The sequence below is a fragment of the Limulus polyphemus genome, unplaced genomic scaffold (genome assembly GCF_000517525.1).
Source record: "Limulus polyphemus unplaced genomic scaffold, Limulus_polyphemus-2.1.2 Scaffold483, whole genome shotgun sequence".
NCBI lineage: Eukaryota > Metazoa > Arthropoda > Merostomata > Xiphosura > Limulidae > Limulus > Limulus polyphemus.
Window position 1 is genome coordinate 296,075 of NW_013666093.1, and position 21,998 is coordinate 318,072.

Sequence of the window (21,998 nt, forward strand, 5' to 3'; positions counted from 1 at the left end):
TTTACCCATTCAAGCCGTCTCCAAGCATTATTAGTATCAAAACTACATTTGTACATTGTTTGGCGGTCGTAGAAGTGATCACTTTATGAAGGATATGTAACAGCCCTTTCTAACGTAAGATATGCATCACTCAGATTATAAAGATGTGTTCAGATCGGGAATTGAGAATTTCTAAAATGGGGATATATATATATATCCCTTGTAATAAATGCCTATGGAAAACAAAGAACGATGGATCAACTTGAAAAACACATGAACAACAAGAAAAAGATCTGTGAATAAGTCATACTCCAGCCATTGAAACCAGAGTTCAGTGTCTTGTAACAGGCTAGAATCTACGAATACGAATGCCAGTGGCATTATCTATTCACGTGCCCCAGGCAACACTACGCAATATAATTAAGTAGTATTTTCGTCTGGAAAAGCTAAAAAGTTGCTTCCATGATATATCCATTCAACCGTCGCATACCTCAAGCAGTTAGAAACTAAAGCGGGTATTCAAGCTATTCCATACGAAAGCATACCGGTCAAATTGCCTGTGAATTTCTTTGCAATCGGACTGTTGAAAAAGTGTCCTCGTATACTAGAAGGGTTATGAGAAGCAAGTAGGGGGATTGGTGTGCTTTGGACATGACAGTCTTTCGGCGGAGCCTTTTGCAATGACAAATACACTGCAAGCAAGACTATTGTCAAGATAGACGGTCGTCAGATCGAGCATGATCTGACGTCATGATATAGACTACAACGATGTGGTGAGGCTACAAATTTATTCTAATATAACACCCTCAACCTAGAACAAATAAGAATAGAGCAAGTAAAAAAAAGTCTTTATGAATAAATAGCCCTTTATCATTCACAAAAAGGTTTGTTATCTAATAAGTGGAGTTTCAATTACAAAAAGCTCCTTTTCTTTTTTTTCTTTTCCTAAACACTTTGATATCAAAGTCTTATAATGTGAAAATTTTGATTTATTTTCCTTATATGAGACAAACAGTACCGATGTATCTAAAACTAGAACACCTTATTAATTGAAGTATGACATTTATTGGAACAGAAGAGTGTAACTCTCAATGATCCTTATCGGTATTACACAAGATAATATAATTGTATTCTTAATTAAGGGTTGTAAATGTTTGAAAACTGTGATTACATCTCAACAATACGCCAAAATAACACCAATAAACAAAACGATATAAAACAATGATGCGAATTTTAAACAATGATTCCAATAATTCTTACCTTATTTCTTTGAAAAGTACACACAGATGGATATATATATATATATGAATTGTTAAATAGTAAAGTTTAGTCTAGGAAAAAAAACTGAGATAGAAAATAATGGTTGGAGACGGCTTGAATGTATAATGAAGAAAACTTTTAATATAAGTTTAACATAACAGCAAGTACCTGATGATGACAAAACCTTTTCGAAACCTTGTACATTTGCTGTTATGTTAAACTTATATTAAAGTTTTTCGTCATTACCCATTCAAGCCGTCTCCAACCATTATTAGTCTCAAAGTGGGTTCCTCGTCATCGAATGAGATAGAAAATATTTCTTGAAATACCATAGCACTACTCTATCTGAGAATACTTTTATGAACAATGTGCAATTCACAAGAAATAGAAAATGCATAGGATTATTTTTCTTAAACATTAGAAGTTTTCCATTGAAGTATAAATATATATGCGTATATATTTATCTAACAATTAAGAAATATAACAAATGCTCACATGTCTGGTATTCATCATACTAGTAAATTTGTATTTTGTAATGCAGTGTTGAATAAATCAGTCTCTAGATAGACTATTTTCTTTTTCTTAAGTCTTAAATAGATATACAGTATATTAATCAAAAATGTAGTTAACTGGTTCTCGAATATATCATATAAAAATAAAGAGCAAGATGTTTATTATTGAAAAAAGACTAATAATTTTGTTTTTGTTTTGAATTAACTCAACCTACCTGGTTTCGACACTCGTGGTTGGCACAACAGAGAGAGCACATTGTGTGGCTTTGCGTTTAACAATAAACAAACAAAAACTCAACCTACCTTGCAGAGATGTGCAATACAGTGGCGCCATCTTTGTCTCTGTCCCACAGAAGACAGTCAGTATGCTTTAGTAGCCACACGAGGGCGTTTAATTTCCCCATGGCTGCTGCGTCGTGTGCTGGTGAAGCGCCAACAAAGGAACGAGTATTAGCCCTCATTCCACACTTCTTGACTAAAAATTCCAATACTTTAACATGTCCTCCACGAGCTGCATAATGAACACACGATGCACCAAATTCGTCTTGAATGTGAGGTGCCAGCTCATGGTTTCTCTGAAGCGTTTGAAGTCCTTGTAAGTCCCCTTCTTTAGCCGCTACCAGGGCACGGTGTAAAATAGTCATCTCTGGCATACTTGAAAAAAACGCTTCTTACTTCCTCTTTATCCGAAAATCTGTAAAACCAAATTCAAAAGATGAGATAATTTCAACACGATTTAAAATAATATTGTTACAACACTTCATTAAAATGTGAGGAAAATAGAAATAAATTAATAACAGTAGAAACACAAATAATATAGTGATTCATGTTTCAAGATTCTAATTAGTCATTCAGTTTTCAACATGCGTTAATAAACAGGTTAAACACCATCGTTTCTATAGAATTGGACAGGGCGTGGCTTAGTAGCTATCGTGCTCAGATTTTGAATCTGGCGATTCATGGTTCGCAGCTCTTTACCCCAAAAACTTGCTCCTCACTCTGTGGCCGTGAATGCAAGAAATGAGTGATAGTCGGATCCCACTATTCAGTCAACAGTAGACGTTGAGTGTTTGTTGACTAACTGCCTTTCTTCTGATTATTCACAGATAGCCTTTCATGTAGCTTTTCGCGAAATTTTTGACACAAACAAACATATTCTATGCAATTCCCTTTATTTCTGGCGAACATGAAATTGTAGCATAATTACAATGGATTACGCAAATTAGATATACATATTTATAACATCAATAATATAAATCCACTTAGGTGTGTTAAATTTTACATACGCGCAGCTTTAAGTACGAGGAATGTTTAAAAAAAAATAGAAGGGATGTGAAGCGATTAATGATCGTTCACCGTTAAAAGCATCGTATTTTCTCACGATAAGTTTGATTGTTTGTAGTTAAGCACAAAACTACAGAATGGGCTATATGCGCTGTGCCCACCATGAGTATCAAAACCCGGTTTTTAGCATTGCAAGTCCGCAGACCTGTCGCTGAGTCAATGGGTGTGTGTGTGGGGGGGGGCTCCCCGATAAGTGGAAGACAAAGCAATTACAAAATGACAACAGCAGTTTTGAACAAAATGCAATAATCAAGTTATCATTACATCTGTTCATAAGTTAGTTGCAATTATTAATTTACAGTTGTAATCTAAACACTTATCGTAGCATTTCTCAAAATATACACTTTGACATTTTGTCTAAATTATTTATAACAACTATAATGTGATATATACCGCCTCATACAGTACCGGAGGGGATTGAAAATTGTATTAGAAGTGATCGCATCAGGCAGTGTATAATGGACTTTAATGAGATGTAAACATTAAAAACACTAACAATTTACAATTTATAAAGAGTACATACTGCCCTCTTAAATCATGACACTCGTAAAACAGTTTTTTTTTCGCTCTCTCTACAATATCAGAGAATAAATAACTTGACACAATTAACTTGTATCACATCACAAAAAGGAAGAAAAAAGCTTTTCTTTGGAAATGTTTAAGATTGTTAATGGTTGTTTTTTAACCAAATAAATATTACATTTCTATCTGTAGTTCCTACATAATTTATCCATTATAAACATTTAAACACATTTTATTCTAGTAACTACCACTATTTCACTTTCTACTCTGCTTGCAACCTCTTTAACTCTGGTGCTCACCAAAATAATAAGCACTATTGATAATGTTATTTTCATTTGCTTCTGAGAACATTAAAATACGTGTAAATGTTACGTACTCGAACATTTACTCAACAATTCAAAGCTTATGATTATTTAATGATGTGTGAATTTCGATGAAGTTAGACCTAACAGAACACTTACTCTATAATTAAAACTTATGATTGCTTAATGTGGTCTGAATGTTGCTGAAATCAGGCCTAATTGAACACTTACTCTGCAATTCAAAACTCGTGATTACTTAATGTGGTCTGAATTTTGATGAAGTCAGAACTAATTGATAACTTACTCTGCGATTCAAAATTCATGATTACTTAATGTTGTAGGAATTTTGCTGAAGTCAGACCTAATCGAACACTGCAGTTCAGTTCAAAACTCATAATTACTTATTGTGGTCTGATTTTTGAGGAAGATTAAGGATTCCAAAGGCTGGTGAAACTTTGTGACAACTTGCAATATAAATGCTGCTACTACCTTTCTGATTTTGAAAGAGTTAATATTTAACTAAGTATTCCTTATTTAGTTCTCGTTGATCTTACACACTTTTACATCACAGCTTTATAGGATTTACCCTTTTGTATAACTTGGGTCTTTCTTTTTTTTTCAGTGGCGCAGCGGTATGTCTGCAGACTAAAATCGCTAGAAAACAGGTTTCGATACCCGTCGTGGGTAGAGCACAGTTAGCCCATTGTGTGGCTTTGTGCTTAATTACAAACAAACTTTTTTTTTTACATATAAAATGTTTTAATCAGATATCAATACTTTTTTGTTTTGACTATTATTTTAAAATCAATTAAAATTAAATTACTCCCCGCAGTGGGATTGAAACCATAGCTGACAAGAGAAGCACTATGAATACAGATACACTGCTTCATCTTCCTCTAGGTTCTTAAGTCGTCAGTAGCTGTGGAGAGTAATGCATCATTACAATTATTAGATATATATATATATATTTGTGCTACATTTGTTAAACTCTTTTTTTTCAGATTAATATCTACCAATGAAAATTTGTCTACGTGCCGGTCCTTCTTTGTTTACCATATGTAAACCCCTTTAACCAGAAAAATAACAAGAATAGCAATAACTTTGCTACTTTTGATAGTTTATTTCTCTTTAATAAAAATAGGTATGAATCAGCTGTTTTAATGTGATATAAGTTAGGTTTTATACAGTCTAACTTTTATTTCACTAACTATGAAAGAAGTCGCGAAGGATGCGCCACCGTCAGAAATTGTTTGTTTGTTTTCGTGTAGAGGTGCACGAGGGTTATCTGCACTAGCTGTCTCTAATTTAGGAATAAAATACAAGAGTGAAAGCAGCTAGTGGTCACCGCCAGGTCTTGGGGTACTCTTTTACTAACGAATAATAAGATTAACCATGAACATTATAACGCTGCCACGGCTGAAAGGGCGATCATGTTCGGTGGCAGAGGCTCGAACCCACGACTCTGAGATTGCGAGTGAAGCACCCTAACCACCTGGCCATGCCAGTCTGTAGATGTTTGTAAGATATCTATATAATGTTGATGAAAGAGTTTTGTATATCAACAAAATTTTTAAATTAACTTGTACGTAAGAAAGTTGTGGTATTTCTACTGAAACAGTGCTCTTAATGCTATTAAGTTATACTTACTAGCAAAATAGATACGATCAATAACATTACTTCCAATAATATCTTTATTATTTATTTCAAACAAAAACTTCAGCTGTTAGAAGTTGACAAAGTAAAGCTTTTCAAGGTCGTAAAGACAAGGTTAAAAACCCGATAATTTAGACTTTAACCAAATTTAATAATTTTATTATGAATCATTCAGGGTAATTTCTTTGAAATGTTTTTCACGGGTATAACATTTATATTTAAGTGATCGAGTTCATACGTTCACATAAAAGCATATCTATGCATTTCCAGAAATAATTCCGAACGTCAACAAGTAAAATTCGGACCAGAGATTATTGGTAATGATGCTTTTCTATCACTAAGAAAGTGTAAAAGATTATAATGATCAAATGACAATTTTAGAGTAGCTACCAAAGAGCCACATTATAAGTATGATAAGAACATTCTTATTTTAAACCTACCATTAACGAAACTTAGTTGTAGTTTTATGAAGTACAATTTTTATTAAATGTGATAAATTGTTCATGAAAAAGCTATTAAGCCAAATAAAGTTTACAACATATATGATAAATACGTGTCAAAGTATACGCAGGGTGCTGTCACGCACCCTTATATACATTTATATATAATATGACAGAAATATAGTTTGACAGAAAGATAAAAAGTGAAGAAACTGAATGAAAACTGTTACCCTAATAAATGTCTTTAATTTATACTCGAAATGTGGAGTTATTCCAAAAGTTTGCAACTGGAAACCATAGATTTAAAATCTGATAGAAGGACAAAGTTTATTTTTGCGCAAAGCTATACAATAGGCTATCTAAATTCTGTCTATCACGGAGAATCGAACCCCGGATTTTAACATTGAAGGTTCTATAAATTTATTTCTGGCTCACTTGGGAACAGGGGATTAACGAACAAAATAAAGTCACTCGTTAAATGCTCCATTTTATTTATTGAACAAAAAAAAAGGTCACGCAGAGAAAAACAAGTATGCACTCAAAACTGATTTGAGCATAGAGGATCACAATGCCAAGGGGAAACCAGGCTTAATATTAAGCTAATTTGTGCTCTGACCACTAGCTGTACCAGGACACAGAAATTGTGCCAGCTTTTTTTTTCTTCAAGGAACGTGATTACAACAGGATTAATTTTACCACTAAATACGGTTGATGTTGGTCGTGGTCATGTTCCTGTTTTTTTCTCTTCCTAAACAATTACGGAACGGTAGACCTACTGTAACTCCATCTGAACTAAACACATATATAGGTATACGCCCTTTATACAAGGAACGTTTCGACAATTCTCAGCAGTGATTATTTGGTTTAAAAGAAGTTGGAAACGTTCTAAATGGTATCATATTTATTAATTTGTTTATGGTAAATAAAACAAATATTTCAATAATGAGTTTAACACTTATCTATGAATATACGGACAATGCGGTATTCGCTGTGTAATTTTATTCTGTGGGTTTTAGAGTTCTTAAACTAATGGGTATCAGAGTTCCTGAACAAGAAGTTAAAGGTGTAACATATTTACATACGTGATTGATATCGTGTCCCGTAAACAACTGTGTAACCTCTTTATCAATAACCATTATAACTTTTAACAAATCTATTGTGTACCTGTTTACCGACTAGCAACATAACCTTTAACAAATTTATTGTGTACCTGTTTGCCGACTAGCATTATAACTTTTAACAAATCTATTGTGTACCTGTTTGCCGACTAGCATTATAACCTTTAACAAATCTATTGTGTAATTTCTTTATCAACTGGCATTACAACCTTTAACAAATATACTGTGTACCTGTTTGCCGACTAGCATTATAACCTTTAACAAATCTATTGTGTAGCTGTTTACCAACTAGCATTATAACCTTTAACAAATCTGTTGTGTAATTTCTTTATCAACTGGCATTACAACCTTTAACAAATATATTGTGTACCTGTTTGCCGACTAGCATTATAACCTTTAACAAACCTATTGTGTACCTGTTTGCCGACTAGCATTATAACCTTTAACAAATATATTGTGTATCTGTTTACCGACCAGCATTATAACCTTTAACAAATCTGTTGTGTAATTTCTTTATCAACTGGCATTACAACCTTTAACAAATATATTGTGTACCTGTTTGCCGACTAGCATTATAACCTTTAACAAATCTATTGTGTACCTGTTTGCCGACTAGCATTATAACCTTTAACAAATCTGTTGTGTAATTTCTTTATCAACTGGCATTACAACCTTTAACAAATATATTGTGTACCTGTTTATCGACTAGCATTATAACTTTTATCAAATCTATTGTGTAATTTCTTTATCAACTGGCATTACAACCGTCAAAAACCAACCGTGTAACCTGTTTATCAAATGCATCAATAAATCAGCTATTTAAGTTGTTTATTAATCAATTTAAAGTTATTGGTATAAAGTTTAGGTAATCAATTATATAACCTCTTTAACATTCAGCACCATGACATTACGGTTACTAATATAGCTTTTAGTTAATTATTATTGCAAATTATTTACCTCAAACTGCTTATGTTACTAGTAAAACATCTGGAAGTCGAATGCTTAACACAACAAACTTTCTACAAAGAAGACCCTAGAATCGAATCCCGGTTATAAGAAGACCTCAAAATCGAATCCTGGTTATAAGAACAGATATATTCCTCCTCAGGACTTTGAATTTATGATAAAGGTACTAAATCTACCTCTTACCATCCCTAATTTTGAGCTATTGATCAGAGTCAACAAGTCAGCAGCATTCTACCACCCATAATTCATGCTAAGGAGTTGACTGTCACTTTTATATAACTTATAACCCCATCACAACTTAAAGTGTGTGAGAGGATACTTTGTGATATCGTATGGATTAGACACCTGAAATGTGGAGCTCTACCTCAGGATCAGAAAGAATAAGGTAATTGGTAAATAACTATTTTCATCTTTGTCAATAAATATGAGTGTATGCGTTATGCTCTTAGTCTACCATTTTACATTAAAGTCTGGGGTGAAAGAAAGCTTTCAATTTATCTGAAACACTACACGAATCGTAACTTATGTTTGTTACTAGAAAAATAATTGGAATTTTTATTAACTAATAGATCCGGAATCGGATTTAAAATCACAATCTTTACAACGAGAATGTTGAGGTGAAGAGAAATATTTTTCTATCACTTTTGGCATACTAAAGAAAGAACTACGTAAGTCGGATGTTGAAAACATTATTTTTTGTTAAAATAATGAAAAAAAAGGAAAATGTTTAGCAAAAATGTTAGAATGAATAAACCAGAAAAGCTTTTACAGTTACGTCATAATAACAAAGATAGACTTACCTTTTTCTAAGTAGACAATTTTTCGAGAGTACCTTTAGATGTAATAACTGTGCTGAAGACGAAGAACTATATTTTATAACTGCATATTTATACCTATGAATACGAATATGAAGGTAAACCCAGCAAATTATTAAACACTGGTAAAATCTGCCTTGTACACAGAAGAGTTAAAATGCAGAAACAAGAACAATCCGTTTCATCACCTTTAACTGAAACTAAATTATCCAATAGTACCGATACTTGATGTCGATCATTTTAAATAAGAAGTCTTTGCAGAAATTGATGGATGACATATAATTGAATTTAACAGTCAACACCTTTAAAGGTTACTTGGCAAAATAAACAATGAGACAACACAAGAATAGGTTCTCGTTTAGTCCCTGGTAGTACCTAACAGATATGTCATTCACAAGCGTTGTCGATTGATCATGACACTGTCAGTATTGTGTGGGTTAAAACTCTTACTAAAAGATTTGTTCATTACAAACTGAACTTGTATTATAAGTTTGTAAATTTTATTATGAAGCTCCTGACAGCAATATTAATAACTGTTTTATTTATTCATTATTTTTGTGTAGTCCCCCTAGTGGATCAATCAGCGGTAAGTTTACGGGCTTACAACGCTAAAATGCGGGGTTCGAGTCTCCGCGGTGGATAGAGTGCAGATAGATCATTACGTAGATTTCCACTAAGATAACAACAACGAACTTTTCTTGTATCGAATGGGTATGAAAAATTTAGTGTAGTGACGTCATCCAGAAGTACAACTTTTTCGGAATCCCTAGTGCTAAAACAACATTATGGGGGAGAAAATTATTCGTGAATGTCTCTCAACTAACTTATTATGTATGCATGTGAAAAGCTTCGGAAGGTCAGATCAACTACCAACCATTCAGTTTTCTTTGAACGGTGTAAAATATTGAGAGTACCAATATTGTGTTATGTTATTCCGTGAAATATCTCTCCCTGCAGCCCCCCCCCCCCAGTGGCACAGCGGAATGTATGCGGACTTACAACGCTAGAAACCTGGATTCGATACCCGTGGTGAGCAGAGCACAGATAGCCCATTGTATAGCTTTGTGCTTAACTTCAAACAATCTCTGCCTCCAAAATTTCTGAATTTAGTAAATTAGTACAAAAACAAGTTATTATTCTAATTACCACGATTCCAACTTAACAGTATTGACCTTAAGCACAAGTAGACATGCGACTACTTGAGGCCCGGGCCTCAAGGAACATCGAATGAGTGAGATGTTGTGTATGTTTGTTTTAGTGTAAAGCAAAAATTCGTTATATTAAAACGCTTTTGGAGTCTCTCCACGTCGTTACAATGACATGCGCTACGTCTCGCCATGCTCTATCTGATAACCGTGCATATTGACACTAGTATCGCAGCGTAGTTTCCATTGCAAAAGGCTCTGTTATAAAGCTATCATGTCAAACACACACTACTCCTCCTTGCTGGCTTTCATTAATCCACACAGTGTACGAAGACGACGGTTTCTCAAAGCTCGTTTCAACAGTTCCAATGCAAAGAAATCCATAGGCACTGCGTCTGGTGACTTTGTATGGAATAGCATTAATACCCGTTTCATTCTGCAACTCTTTAACACTTCGTTTGCGGCTTGTGTAAATCTGCCTACCACTCAGTGCGCAAAGATTCGAGAATTTTTGCGGCGGGCCATTCAAAATGGTACGCCCAAAATGCTTGCATTATATGATGTCAACCGTAGCCGCCTACTCTAATATCATATGATGTCAACCGTAGCCGCCTACTCTAATATCATATGATGTCAACCGTAGCCGCCTACTCTAATATCATATGATGTCAACCGTAGCCACCTACTCTAATATCATATGATGTCAACCGTAGTTTAGGGGTTTAGGTACGTGATGGTTGAGTGGATATGTCATGGGAGCAGCCTGTGTCACATTTCCAGACGGAGATCTTTTTTATTATATTACATACTGCTGCTTGGGTCACATGGACGGCTATTGCTACTGACCGTTATAAGACGCCAAATTTTGCTTATCACTGCTGGAGTACACTTTATTGCTTTGTTTTTCAATACCATTAAGTATATAAGATATCCAGGTCTTAGGAATTTCCAGTCCCCGATCTGTACACATATTTATGATCTGAGTGTATCAATATTTTGTTACACGCCCTTCCCATAGGCGATCAATTTTCGGTAGCAACACATTACCTACGAGACCAAATAATGTCAAAATGTAGTTTTAATACATGTCGTTCCCTCACGACCTTATATCGGCTTCGGTTTTCACGTGACTTATTGATATGCTTTTTGAAAATCGTTTTAATATAACTTACTCAACCCTTTATTATGCAGACCCAAAATCTGTCATGCAAAATTTTCAGGATAGACAAAATCTGAGTACTATTATAATAGATAGATACACATATTATAGAGAAATTTGTGCTATAACAAGTTCAGAACATGCGCAGTAATTTCTTTTTGTTCACCTGCTACTAAAATGGAATGAAATAAACATGAGTCACTTCTAAACAGGTCTGTCGTTGCTTATACTTTTCGTTGATTCTAGTGTTATGCATCCAAAAGGCACGGTACCTTGAAGTCATAAATTATATTTAATTTAAGATGTACTTACTTTTTTAAAAAACAGATTGAAAGTATTGACAAAGAGAATTTGAGTAACCATAACTTATTTAATACATGTTTTTACCGTTTTTTTATCGAAGAATATCGTCGAACGACAAACAGAAATTCTAATAGTAAATAGTGTGCCAATATTTGGTTATAGTTTTACACATTATAAAATAAAAATAAACGGCATGTGGTAAAAGCATGTGTTGGTCTAAAAACCTTCAAGTTTTATTACGTTCTGCTTGTTCTAGTCTAAGCCAAGATTCAAGATTTTGGCAAAAGACAGTGCCAGAATGGTAACTATTCAGTAAAAATCCAGACTGTTCAGTTGTATATGTGCAGAGATAAAATCTTTGCTTCGAGCCGTGCTGATTCTTATAATTCTATCATGCACAGATAATAATGCCGTTAAGGAAGAGCGTAAGGATTCAAGAGAAATGACTTGGTTGTTCTAAGAGGAACACTTTACGACCCAGAAGAAGCAAAGACACTTTCACTTCAGTAACTTATGCTTTTCAATACAGACCAGGAAATTCTGTAACGAGGGCTTCTCTTGAATTTCTTCTATCAAAGAACGCATATTCAAAGGAAATTTCTGAACTTTCGTGTGTGCAAAACCCAGGCAATTGAAAGGACACTGCTAAACTGGACTCGTGATAAATATCGTGGACTGAATGAATCATGACAATACGTTTTTTAATTATATTATTACGTCTGATGAGGCGACACTCCATCTGCATCGAACACTTAACAGGTATAACTGTCGAATTTAGGGTGATGAGAAGACACACGCCATTCAGTGCTTGATGTGTCGTTTCACACCAGATAATCTACGATTCCTTTCTATTCCAAAAGAAAGGAATCAATAGACATGTTGGATTGGCCGAGCGGGACGGTTATCTTGGGCGCCGCGCTCTCCAGATCTAATGATTCTAAGTATTTTAAATGTACTTACTAAGTCATTTATAAAACAATCTCATTACACTCGTATATCCCATACTAAAAATCGCTTTCAATTTCACCATTCTTGTTTTTGATCAGTTTCATTTCTCTCAGCCGCTATCATCAGCAGGCATTATTCTTTACATTTAAACGTGTATAACAAAAAAACAAAAAACAACAAAACAACAACAGTGAAATGTCTCATTTTAACGAATTATATCTTATTACTCTCGTTCCCATCTCTAGTGTTTGACAAGTTGAACAAATATTTACAAGTTTTTTTCTGAAATCATTGGTTTAACTGACAATATTTAGGAGGACCTTTTTAAATTTCACGCCAATTTTCTTTTTCTTACTTTTTTCACTACGACATTTTTCCATTTTGCATTACGCATGTAATTGTGACATGTTAATTTTTATGGTGTATAAAAGCAAGCTGATGCATATGCAAAGCTTTTTTTAACTTAACAACTTTCGTACCTATATATATATTTCACCTACATAATTTTGAATCGTAAGAATAAGTAATAACACTCTTCTGTTCATAATTCCCCTCTAAATTTATTTTAGAAAAATAAGAAAGTAATCACGTGCTCTTGCACATTATACAATATTGAATTTGTGTTTTCGTCAAGTTCAATTTTTAATTATTTTGAAAATCTGACTAATTAAATATCTATCATTCTCCATTTCTATGATGCTTATTCTTATCTTCTCTCTTTTGGATTAATTTTATAACAAATCTTTAAGAAAAATATATTTATTAAGCTACTTCTTTGTTGTTGTTCTCCGGTAAGTTTATGGACTTACAATGTTAAAATCCGAGATTCGATTCCAAGCGGTAGAGGTATGATAGATATCTCATTGTGTAGCTTCGCACTAAAACAAATAAGGAATATTTGTTATTATAACATTGATATGATTTTGTTCACATAATCCACAGTTTCTAAATATTTGAAAGTCCGATGTAAAACTATTCATGAACTGGTTCTGCATTCACACCAGAAGTATAACTTGGTTGTGATAATGCAGAGACCTATAACAAACATTTGTCTAAACTGTTACCTTTCTGATGTATCTAAACGTGACAAAAGATGCTTCATCTATTTTTACCCTCGGGATTCAAGAAGGCTCTCCAATTCTTGAACAATGAATGTGGTGTTTAAAATATAATAGGCATAATACTAGTATATTATCTCCAGTTTTTAAAACAGTTCCGAATTTAACCATTTAATGATTGCAGATAACAATGTCTGCTCCAGCATTTAAAGAAAATGTGGGATAATATTTCATTGTGTGTTTGCGAGAAGTGAAAGTTACATAACGTTTTGGGGTACATGATAATAAGGTTTCTATATAGTTATCTTAAATAACTTGGCATGTACAGTATGTAAAATATGCTTTTGGAGATTAACTGATGGAGTATAACAGCGTGTGTTTTGAGTGTGAAATGGATGGGGGGGGGGGTAGATATGGTACAAAATCACAACAGTTTATCCTGCTATCTTTAGTTTAGGGATATATGGCGAATGGAGATACCCAATTTACGTGATAACAGATGTTTTTCAAAGACAAAATTGGTAAGATTGTAGAGATAGACAACGTACTGAAGTAATTGAAACCACTGTTGTCTTTATCAGTGCATACAGAATATTTAAAGGTGCCAAATCGTATTAAGTCTCAGTTTCTCTGTTAAAAAGTTCAGCTCTGTTAATATACTCAAACGTACATCTAAAAGGCAGTTGTATATAAAAATAATACTCGCTCAAAAATTAGTGCAAAGAAGATCTGTTTAAGATCATGTGCAAGGTTTAAACAGCATGAAGTATGAAAAATGTTATTTTAGCACAAAATACTTTATTCCTCACAAATTGAATACTTTCACTTCCAACTGAGTATTTTGAAATTCACTATTCTGTTAACACCAAAAAAAAGGTGAGCTATTTTGTGCGAGCGGGACGGGGAGTCAAACCCACGACAATCAGATTGCGAGTTAAGCGCCCTAACCATGTTATGCCGGACCACTGAAATGAAGAACTAATAACACTTATACCTCAAGCGTCAACAAAATCTCTGAAGAAAATTTCTCAATCACGTCTTTTCCTGAACCTTTTATAATAAATATTTTGTGGAAAGCGGTAAGAACAGACCTTATTATTGATTTCTTTCATAGTTACAGCAAAGAAAATAAAGTTTCAACTTTCATAAGTCTGAACGAGATGTGATTAATAGACATTAATAAAAATCGAATGTGTAAAAAATTTGGGTGAGTTTCGAGACGTAATGGCTTAGTCTTCTAATGTATATACCTGAATTATAGTAAAATTGTAGGTTCGAATCTCGCTCCCTCTCAATTTTTGTTGTTTTTTTTTCAGAAAATTTCGTACCTCATAAGACGTTGTAGTTTTCTTCAAATTTTTATAGTAAAAAAAAAACACTTAAAATTTTCACATTTAACAACAAACGAATCATAACCTTTATAAGCCAATTGGCATTACTGAAGAATCTTGACAGATTCCATCCTGAATAGTCATAAAGCGAAGACTGAGATACACGGTATTCGAGATGCGGTATCTTAATTGGCTAAGCATCTGGCCGATTCGCAGAAGCGCAAGTTCGAATCATGATTGACTTAAATCTTCGCTTCATAAAAATGCAAATCTTGATTATATTTCAGTTTATATGAACAGCCTTTATTCTATTTCCTTACTGCTGCCCAAGCAAGTTGAAAAATTAGACAACAATACTTTTTCTGGAAACTAGGACAACCAGTATTAGTGCTCGAAAAACTTGCATTGACTAATTCAAACGAGTCAACACAAGGTCTCTTACCTCTTGCATGACGTTCTATATATCCTAGCAGGATGTCTAGATATCATTCTTCATGTCCTGTTGTCTTGGAAATCTCAGTTGTGAGTGTAAAGAAGATTGACAAAAAAAATAACACATCGTCTCCTTGAGACCAGACCTGATAACCTTTTTTTTCTTCTTCTGATAAATAGTTAAAAATAGAAAGTTATTTTTAATACTTCGGGCGGATACCACTTTGTTTTTGGATATACTCCCACGAATAGAAAGATGTATGCTTGTATATTATTATTTGCATTTCTATTAAAATGCATAAATGTTCAGAGTGACAGTTATATAAACTGTTAATTAAAAAATTAACTAAAATTGGCAGTCTTAATGATAAGCCGAAAACAATGCTTAAAGCCATTATCCAGTTTACTCACGGAAGTATTGAGCACTAATATTTCAGCAGCGTTCGTTGCGTTAAAACCTGTATATAACAATGACGCATTTGTTGTTATGTCAAGTCTGAGGAAAACTGTTGTAAATCTTAACTTTTATTGGAAGAAACTGCAAAGAACAATACTTACACACCTCTGTTTGTTCAGTTAGGTCCCAAGAGGGTACTATATAAAAAAACTCAACAATACTGTAAATAATGTTTGTTCAGTTAGGTCCCAAGAGGGTACTATATAAAAAAATCAACAATACTGTCAGTAATGTTTGTTCAGTTAGGTCCCAAGACAGTACTGTATAAAAACTCAACAATACTGTAAGTAATGCTTGTTCAGTTAAGGAAATGTACAGAACAACCTTCTTATGCTCTCATAAATCCGGAAAGATCAGTAAACAATGTGTCTTCAATTAGATCACGGTTAAAAAATGCACACAATGTTGAATATTCAAAACTTTACAATCCTTTGAGATATGTCGTTGGTAATAAATATAAGTTAATCCAAGCTGAATCTCTGTTTGTTTGTTTGTTTGTTTATTTGACACAGCGCAGAACTACACAAAGGGCTTTCCGAGCTCTATCCGCCGCGAAGAATCAAACCACGAATTTCAATCAATGTCACCTTTTAATTATTAGCTAGTAAATGTGCAGTAAATAAATTAGCGGTCAAACTTTAGAAACAAAGCTCATTTAAATGGGTTCTAAATATTCCCAGCAAACGAGCTTTTATTTACACCCACCAAGTCACTGTCTATTATTAACAGTTTAAAACCACAAATATTCGAAGTTGTGTTTTTTTTTTTCGCATGAAGAATTCGATTTTGTATACAGCTCTATACTGTAAGAGGAAGAAGAGGTTAAATTATCAGGCAGTCGGAAGCTTGACGGAATTTGTTTAAAAAGCTGGTACTTTGCATTTCTCTAATTAATATAATGACTAGAAACTTCTTATTTGAGCCTGTCACGACGGAGATATTTAAGGCATGTTCAACTAGCCATATGATTACTTTATGCTACATGCTCCTTGGGTACTTTTCCTACTCCCCGTTACAGCATAAAAATAAAATAAAATAATAGTAATAACCGTTCTTCGCACTTTGGGGCAATAGTTATGTTATAATAACGACGGGTTAAATTTCATTATTCGATTAGAGTAGCCTACGAGTTGACGGTGGGTGGTGTTGACTTTCCTCTAGTCTAGTCTATAACTTCAATGTTAGGAACGGCTAGCGCAGATAGTCGTCGATCATATTTGTATGAAATTCAACAAACGACAACTTTTCCTACTGAAGTTTGTGACACTTTGTTTTTTGTTTTTTTTTGTTTGTTCGTTTGTTTTTGAATTTCGCGCAAAACTACACGAGGGCTATCTGCGCTAGCCGTCCCTAACTTAGCAGTGTAAGACTAGAGGGAAGGCAGCTAGTCATCACCACCCACCGCCAACTCTTGGGCTACTCTTTTACCAACGAATAGTGGCATTGACCGTCACATTATAACGCCCCCACGGCTGAAAGAGCAAGCATTAGATTTTTTCTACTGAAGTTTTGACGCTTTCTTTAGATACTTTTCTTTCTACTGAAATTTGTGCAACTTTCCTAAGGCACTTTTTTGTACTGGAGGCTGGGACACTTTTCTTAGGTACTTTTTTCCTACTGGAGGTTATGACACTTTTCTAATAGTGATTGGTATTATGAGACGTAATATATATAAAAATTCTCTGTAACAAGGTTTTCCCGTATAAGTTCGTTTGTTGGTTTTAAGTGAAGCGTGCTCATTAGACTAGGCTCTCAGGTAGCTCAACGGTAAACTTATAGGCTTAGAACACTAATATTAGGGGTTCGATACATGTGGTTGGCTCAGGGGAGATAGCCCATTGTGCAGGTTTGTACTTCAAACCCCTAAAAACCCATTATACTAGTTCTAGAATACAAAGCTGCCAAAAATTATAAATGATTGATATGATCAAACAGTAAGAATTAGGTCACAGAATGAATCACTGATATTATCATGTAAGGGACCATCTCAATATGAATACACTTAAAATGTTCTTCAACGAATTGGCAACAAAGGCTTAAACTCAAGCAAGTTGATCGTACAGGATCTTGAAATGTTATTTTTGTAAATGTATATGTATAGCAAAGACTACATTTTTCTGCCTCTTTCTATACTGAATGATTGCTAAAACTCGTTGTTGTTCTTGTTCTATGAAGGTGAAATTAACTATCACAGTCTTGAGGTTGGCATTGCACAGTGTGCCAAGACTGTGAATCCGGGGTTTCAGGGTTTGTGACCCGTTGCCACAAAAATGCTTTCTGCACTTAGAGTCATGGGTATGCTACAAGAGTGACGGTCAGATCCCATTACTCGATGACAAAAGTAGACCAAGAGCTGGCGGTGGGTGCCGTTTACTATCTTCTCTCCAGTTTATCAGTTCAAAATTAGGGACGGCTATTCACAGATATATATATAGCCCTTTGTGTAGTTTTGTTCGAGAATTCAGAAACAAATTATCGCAATTTTTCAAACTTGAACCAAGTAGCAAGTAAAAATTCTAAACAAAATACAAAAATATACAAATTACAGAGAGAATCGTGTTAACATCTATCAGTAGAAGTAAAAAAATCAGGAGACCTATCTGTGGGAAGATCGTAGACCTAATTAGAGCTTTTGACAAGACGACAAGAAAATGTTATACTGTTCAATACAAATTAGTCTAAAGATACTAAAAGATATAAATTGAGGAGCTATAGAGATAATTTTAATTGTTACATAACATAAACGTACAAAAGATCTCACCTAACTTGCTTGTGCGATCCCTTAATTTTAACTAAATGACTTCCTGATTTGTGAAAGAGCTCTCACAAATAGTTCAGAAAATTAATGAATTCTACTTTACAAGTGTGCGACAACTAATACGATGTATAGAATAAAAGTCCACTAAATAAATTTATATGTTGTTATTTCTTTCTAAACAATGGCTCCCTCGATAGAGAATTTAAACTAGCTGAGTCACCTTATATGAATCATTCATTGGCTAATTTACTAGGTTACTCACCAGTCAAATCGTTCATTGGCTAACTTACTAATTAACTTGCCAATCCAATCGTTCATTGATTAATTTATTAATTAACTCGCCAGTCCAACGACTAATAATAATAGAAAATGCAACAGAAATGTAAATCAAAAATGAAGAGAAGATGGAAAATAATGTCGACAATAGATTGGCTGGGTGTGGCCCAGTGGTTAGCGTGCCGGATTATGGGTCCAACTTTTCTATTCCGTTATCATAATAAAAACAACAACAAAATAAGAATAAAGACAGCGATCCACACGTTGTGGCCGTCATGCACTATAAGAATGAAGATCAAATCCCTATTATTCTGTCAGACAAGAGTAGCACAGGAGATAGAGGTGGGTACTGTTGACTAGCTCTCTTCTTGTCTGTCAGTTCAAAGTCAATAGGGACGACTTATCCAAATAGCCCTAGACTGCATTTGTACAAATACTGGAAACGAACAGACAATGGACATCAATATACCTTCTTTAATTTCATAGTATCACACAAAGCAACAAGAGGGCTCTCTAATAATAGCCGTCTTTAATTTTGAATCAATAATCTAGGGTAGACATATAGACAACAGCACCCATCGCCAACTCATGGGCTACTCTGTCTAATCGAATAGTGGGGTTTGCCCGTCACTTTTATAACGCACCCACGGCTCCAAAGTGCGAAGTGCATGAAAAGAGTCGTGAACCATGAGCACTTGGTTTCACAGTCCAGGTACGTTTACACCTGGCCGCAAAATATAAGTGGTCCAAGTGAAATAAATACAAATAAATGCAATAGTATAGATGTTGGTGTTTTTATTGTGTGTGTGTGTGTGTATGGTAAATGAAAGTCCTGACAGAACTTATTTTGTTTTAAAAGTTGTTAGCAGCTATTGTGGAAATATAGGGTAACGTTGAATCCAGTTCAAATGAAGGAACTGTGACATAAGTTCATATTGTTTAACCACTCAATGTTTACCTAGTGAATGTTAGAATTATAAAAAGGAAACGCCTTAGAACTACATGCTTTGACGTAGCTTTATACTGCTTTACCTTCTAGAATACTTTTTAAACATATATCTTTGAATATGGAACTCTACAATTATGAGACAGTTTGAAGAAACTCCGTTAACATGTTTCTCTTCAATAAAGTAATCGGATGGCCATAAAGAAACATGAAAACACCTTTATAAAACTAATGTATCTAAAATAACTAATAAGTAAAAGATGCAAATAAATCTTATTAAATTCGCCTTGCATCATTTAAACAAGTGGTATTCGTTAAAGTTTTACGTTTTTGTAAATAAGGGCAATTTTCTCGACTTGAAATGATCCAGACGCAGTGAAATTGACGCCAAAGAAAATCTATTTCAAGCGTAATTCTGACACCTTTAAACAATTTAGAATAAACTTAAACTACTTTTATTGTGTTTTTAATGCCCTAAGCTGGTAACTACAGACCATTTTATGCGAATTAAGTGTTTCAGTGGTAGGTAGCTAGATAGATAAATAACACACTGGGGCTCATCTGAGATGTTTGCATAAGAATGTTAAACTAACATTTATTCACCTATCTATCTATCTATCCATTCATCCGTTCATCTATGTATCCGTTTAATTTCGTGCTATATAGTATGTATCTTGACGAAAGCTAACTAATAACAAGTATAACGGATAACTTACAAAAACTCTTAAAAATAATTACATTAACGTGCAATTATTTATACTAATTGAAATTAAGCACAGTATTCACTAGAAGTTTTTTTTTCAATTTAAGTTTCAGAAAGAGTACATTTCTGAGAGACCAGGAAGTTAGAAAATATCTCATTTCATATAATTATCTTGTATATATTTTAGAGTTAATTCTGTAAAAGTTCGAAGACCGCAGCTCGGTAACTGGCCATATGTGACAAAAGCGAGGAATATATAATATCAATGAGTAACTTTTTTGTTTCAACACAAAGCTATACCGAGGGGAATCGAAGCCCGGGTTTTAGCGCTTAAAGTCTTTAAACTTACTGCTGATTCATCGGAAGACTAATGGGTAACAAACTATTTGACTGATTTATCGTTCTTTAACCCTTAAATTACTGGTAGAATTTGTATGGCTTTTAAAAACTATATTTCTAAACTACTTATACATGATATTGCTTGTAGACCTATGACTTTGTTGTTTACAGTCTCTAATAACAAATAAATTCTTCACTAAAAATGTTGACCGAAATATCGTCAATATTTAAATTAATCCCTCTAGTTAATGATGGGCACCCCCATGTATTTTACATAGAAAATCAGTTTCTTTACACTGAGTGTTGTTGTTGTAACTGGCAAAAACATACATTTACTCAATACTAGGTATCCCCGTAGGTTAGCAGTATGTTTGAGGTGTTCGATTCCCTGTCGTGTAACTTTGCGCTAAAAACAAACAGCTTAATATCATGCAATAAGTAGATGCCGTCGGTAACGATCGTTTATAAACAAGTCGGTAATTTCAAGTAGAATAATGGTCATTAAACAACAACAAACTTAATACGTAAATGTATCATTGTCATAGCAACAGAAGTTTGCTATGACTCAAATTTCTCATAATTCGTGGCATATTGCCAAAATTCAACGACAAACTGGAACGTTCAGATTCTTTGAAATACACGACGAAATATGAAAAGGCCGTCAGCATTCACTCGTGTAATATAAAACGAAAAAAAATCTACTTTAAGTAGGTAAAAAATGTTGCATTATTATAATTTGCTTACGCTCGCATTGCACAAAATACCACCTCAAGCACTTGATATGCTACATTCAACACGATGACAATAGTGTCACACTAACCGAAAATACAAAATAATTAATAAAAACCAAATATAGCATTAATGATTTTTGTTTGTTGATGTTCATCTATGCATAATGTATAACATTCAATGCCTTTGTTTCAAACGCGCATCATATATGATTTATGACGTACTAATATATATATATTACTACAGATTATTCCTACATTTTTATATAAAAACAAGCACCACAGTTTTGAACTACAATTTGAATGCTTTCCAACGTGAAGTTCTCATAGATTTATAGAAGCTCGTTATAATTAAGATAATTATTAAAAAGAGATCAATTTATAAACACGGTCAAAATGTAAGTATTATGTCTTGGATGCTAAAAGTGATTTGGACGTTCTAATACGGAAGAAAAAACTTACACTTCAAGCCCAAATAAAAGACACTCAAAGACAGCAAAACAC

At 33.9% G+C, this 21,998-nt stretch overlaps 1 protein-coding gene across 2 annotated transcripts in view; it reads right to left on the minus strand.

Annotated features, from left to right (window-relative positions):
- Positions 1-21,998, minus strand: part of LOC106458543 (PHD finger protein rhinoceros-like) — an 87,582-nt gene that overhangs the window by 46,902 nt on the left and 18,682 nt on the right. For both annotated transcript variants that reach the window (XM_013918061.2, XM_022384794.1), the window contains exon 2: positions 2,055-2,445. In XM_013918061.2, the coding sequence (XP_013773515.2) occupies positions 2,055-2,404 (350 nt within the window). In that variant the 5' untranslated portion in view covers positions 2,405-2,445. The remainder of the gene's footprint in view (positions 1-2,054; positions 2,446-21,998) is intronic.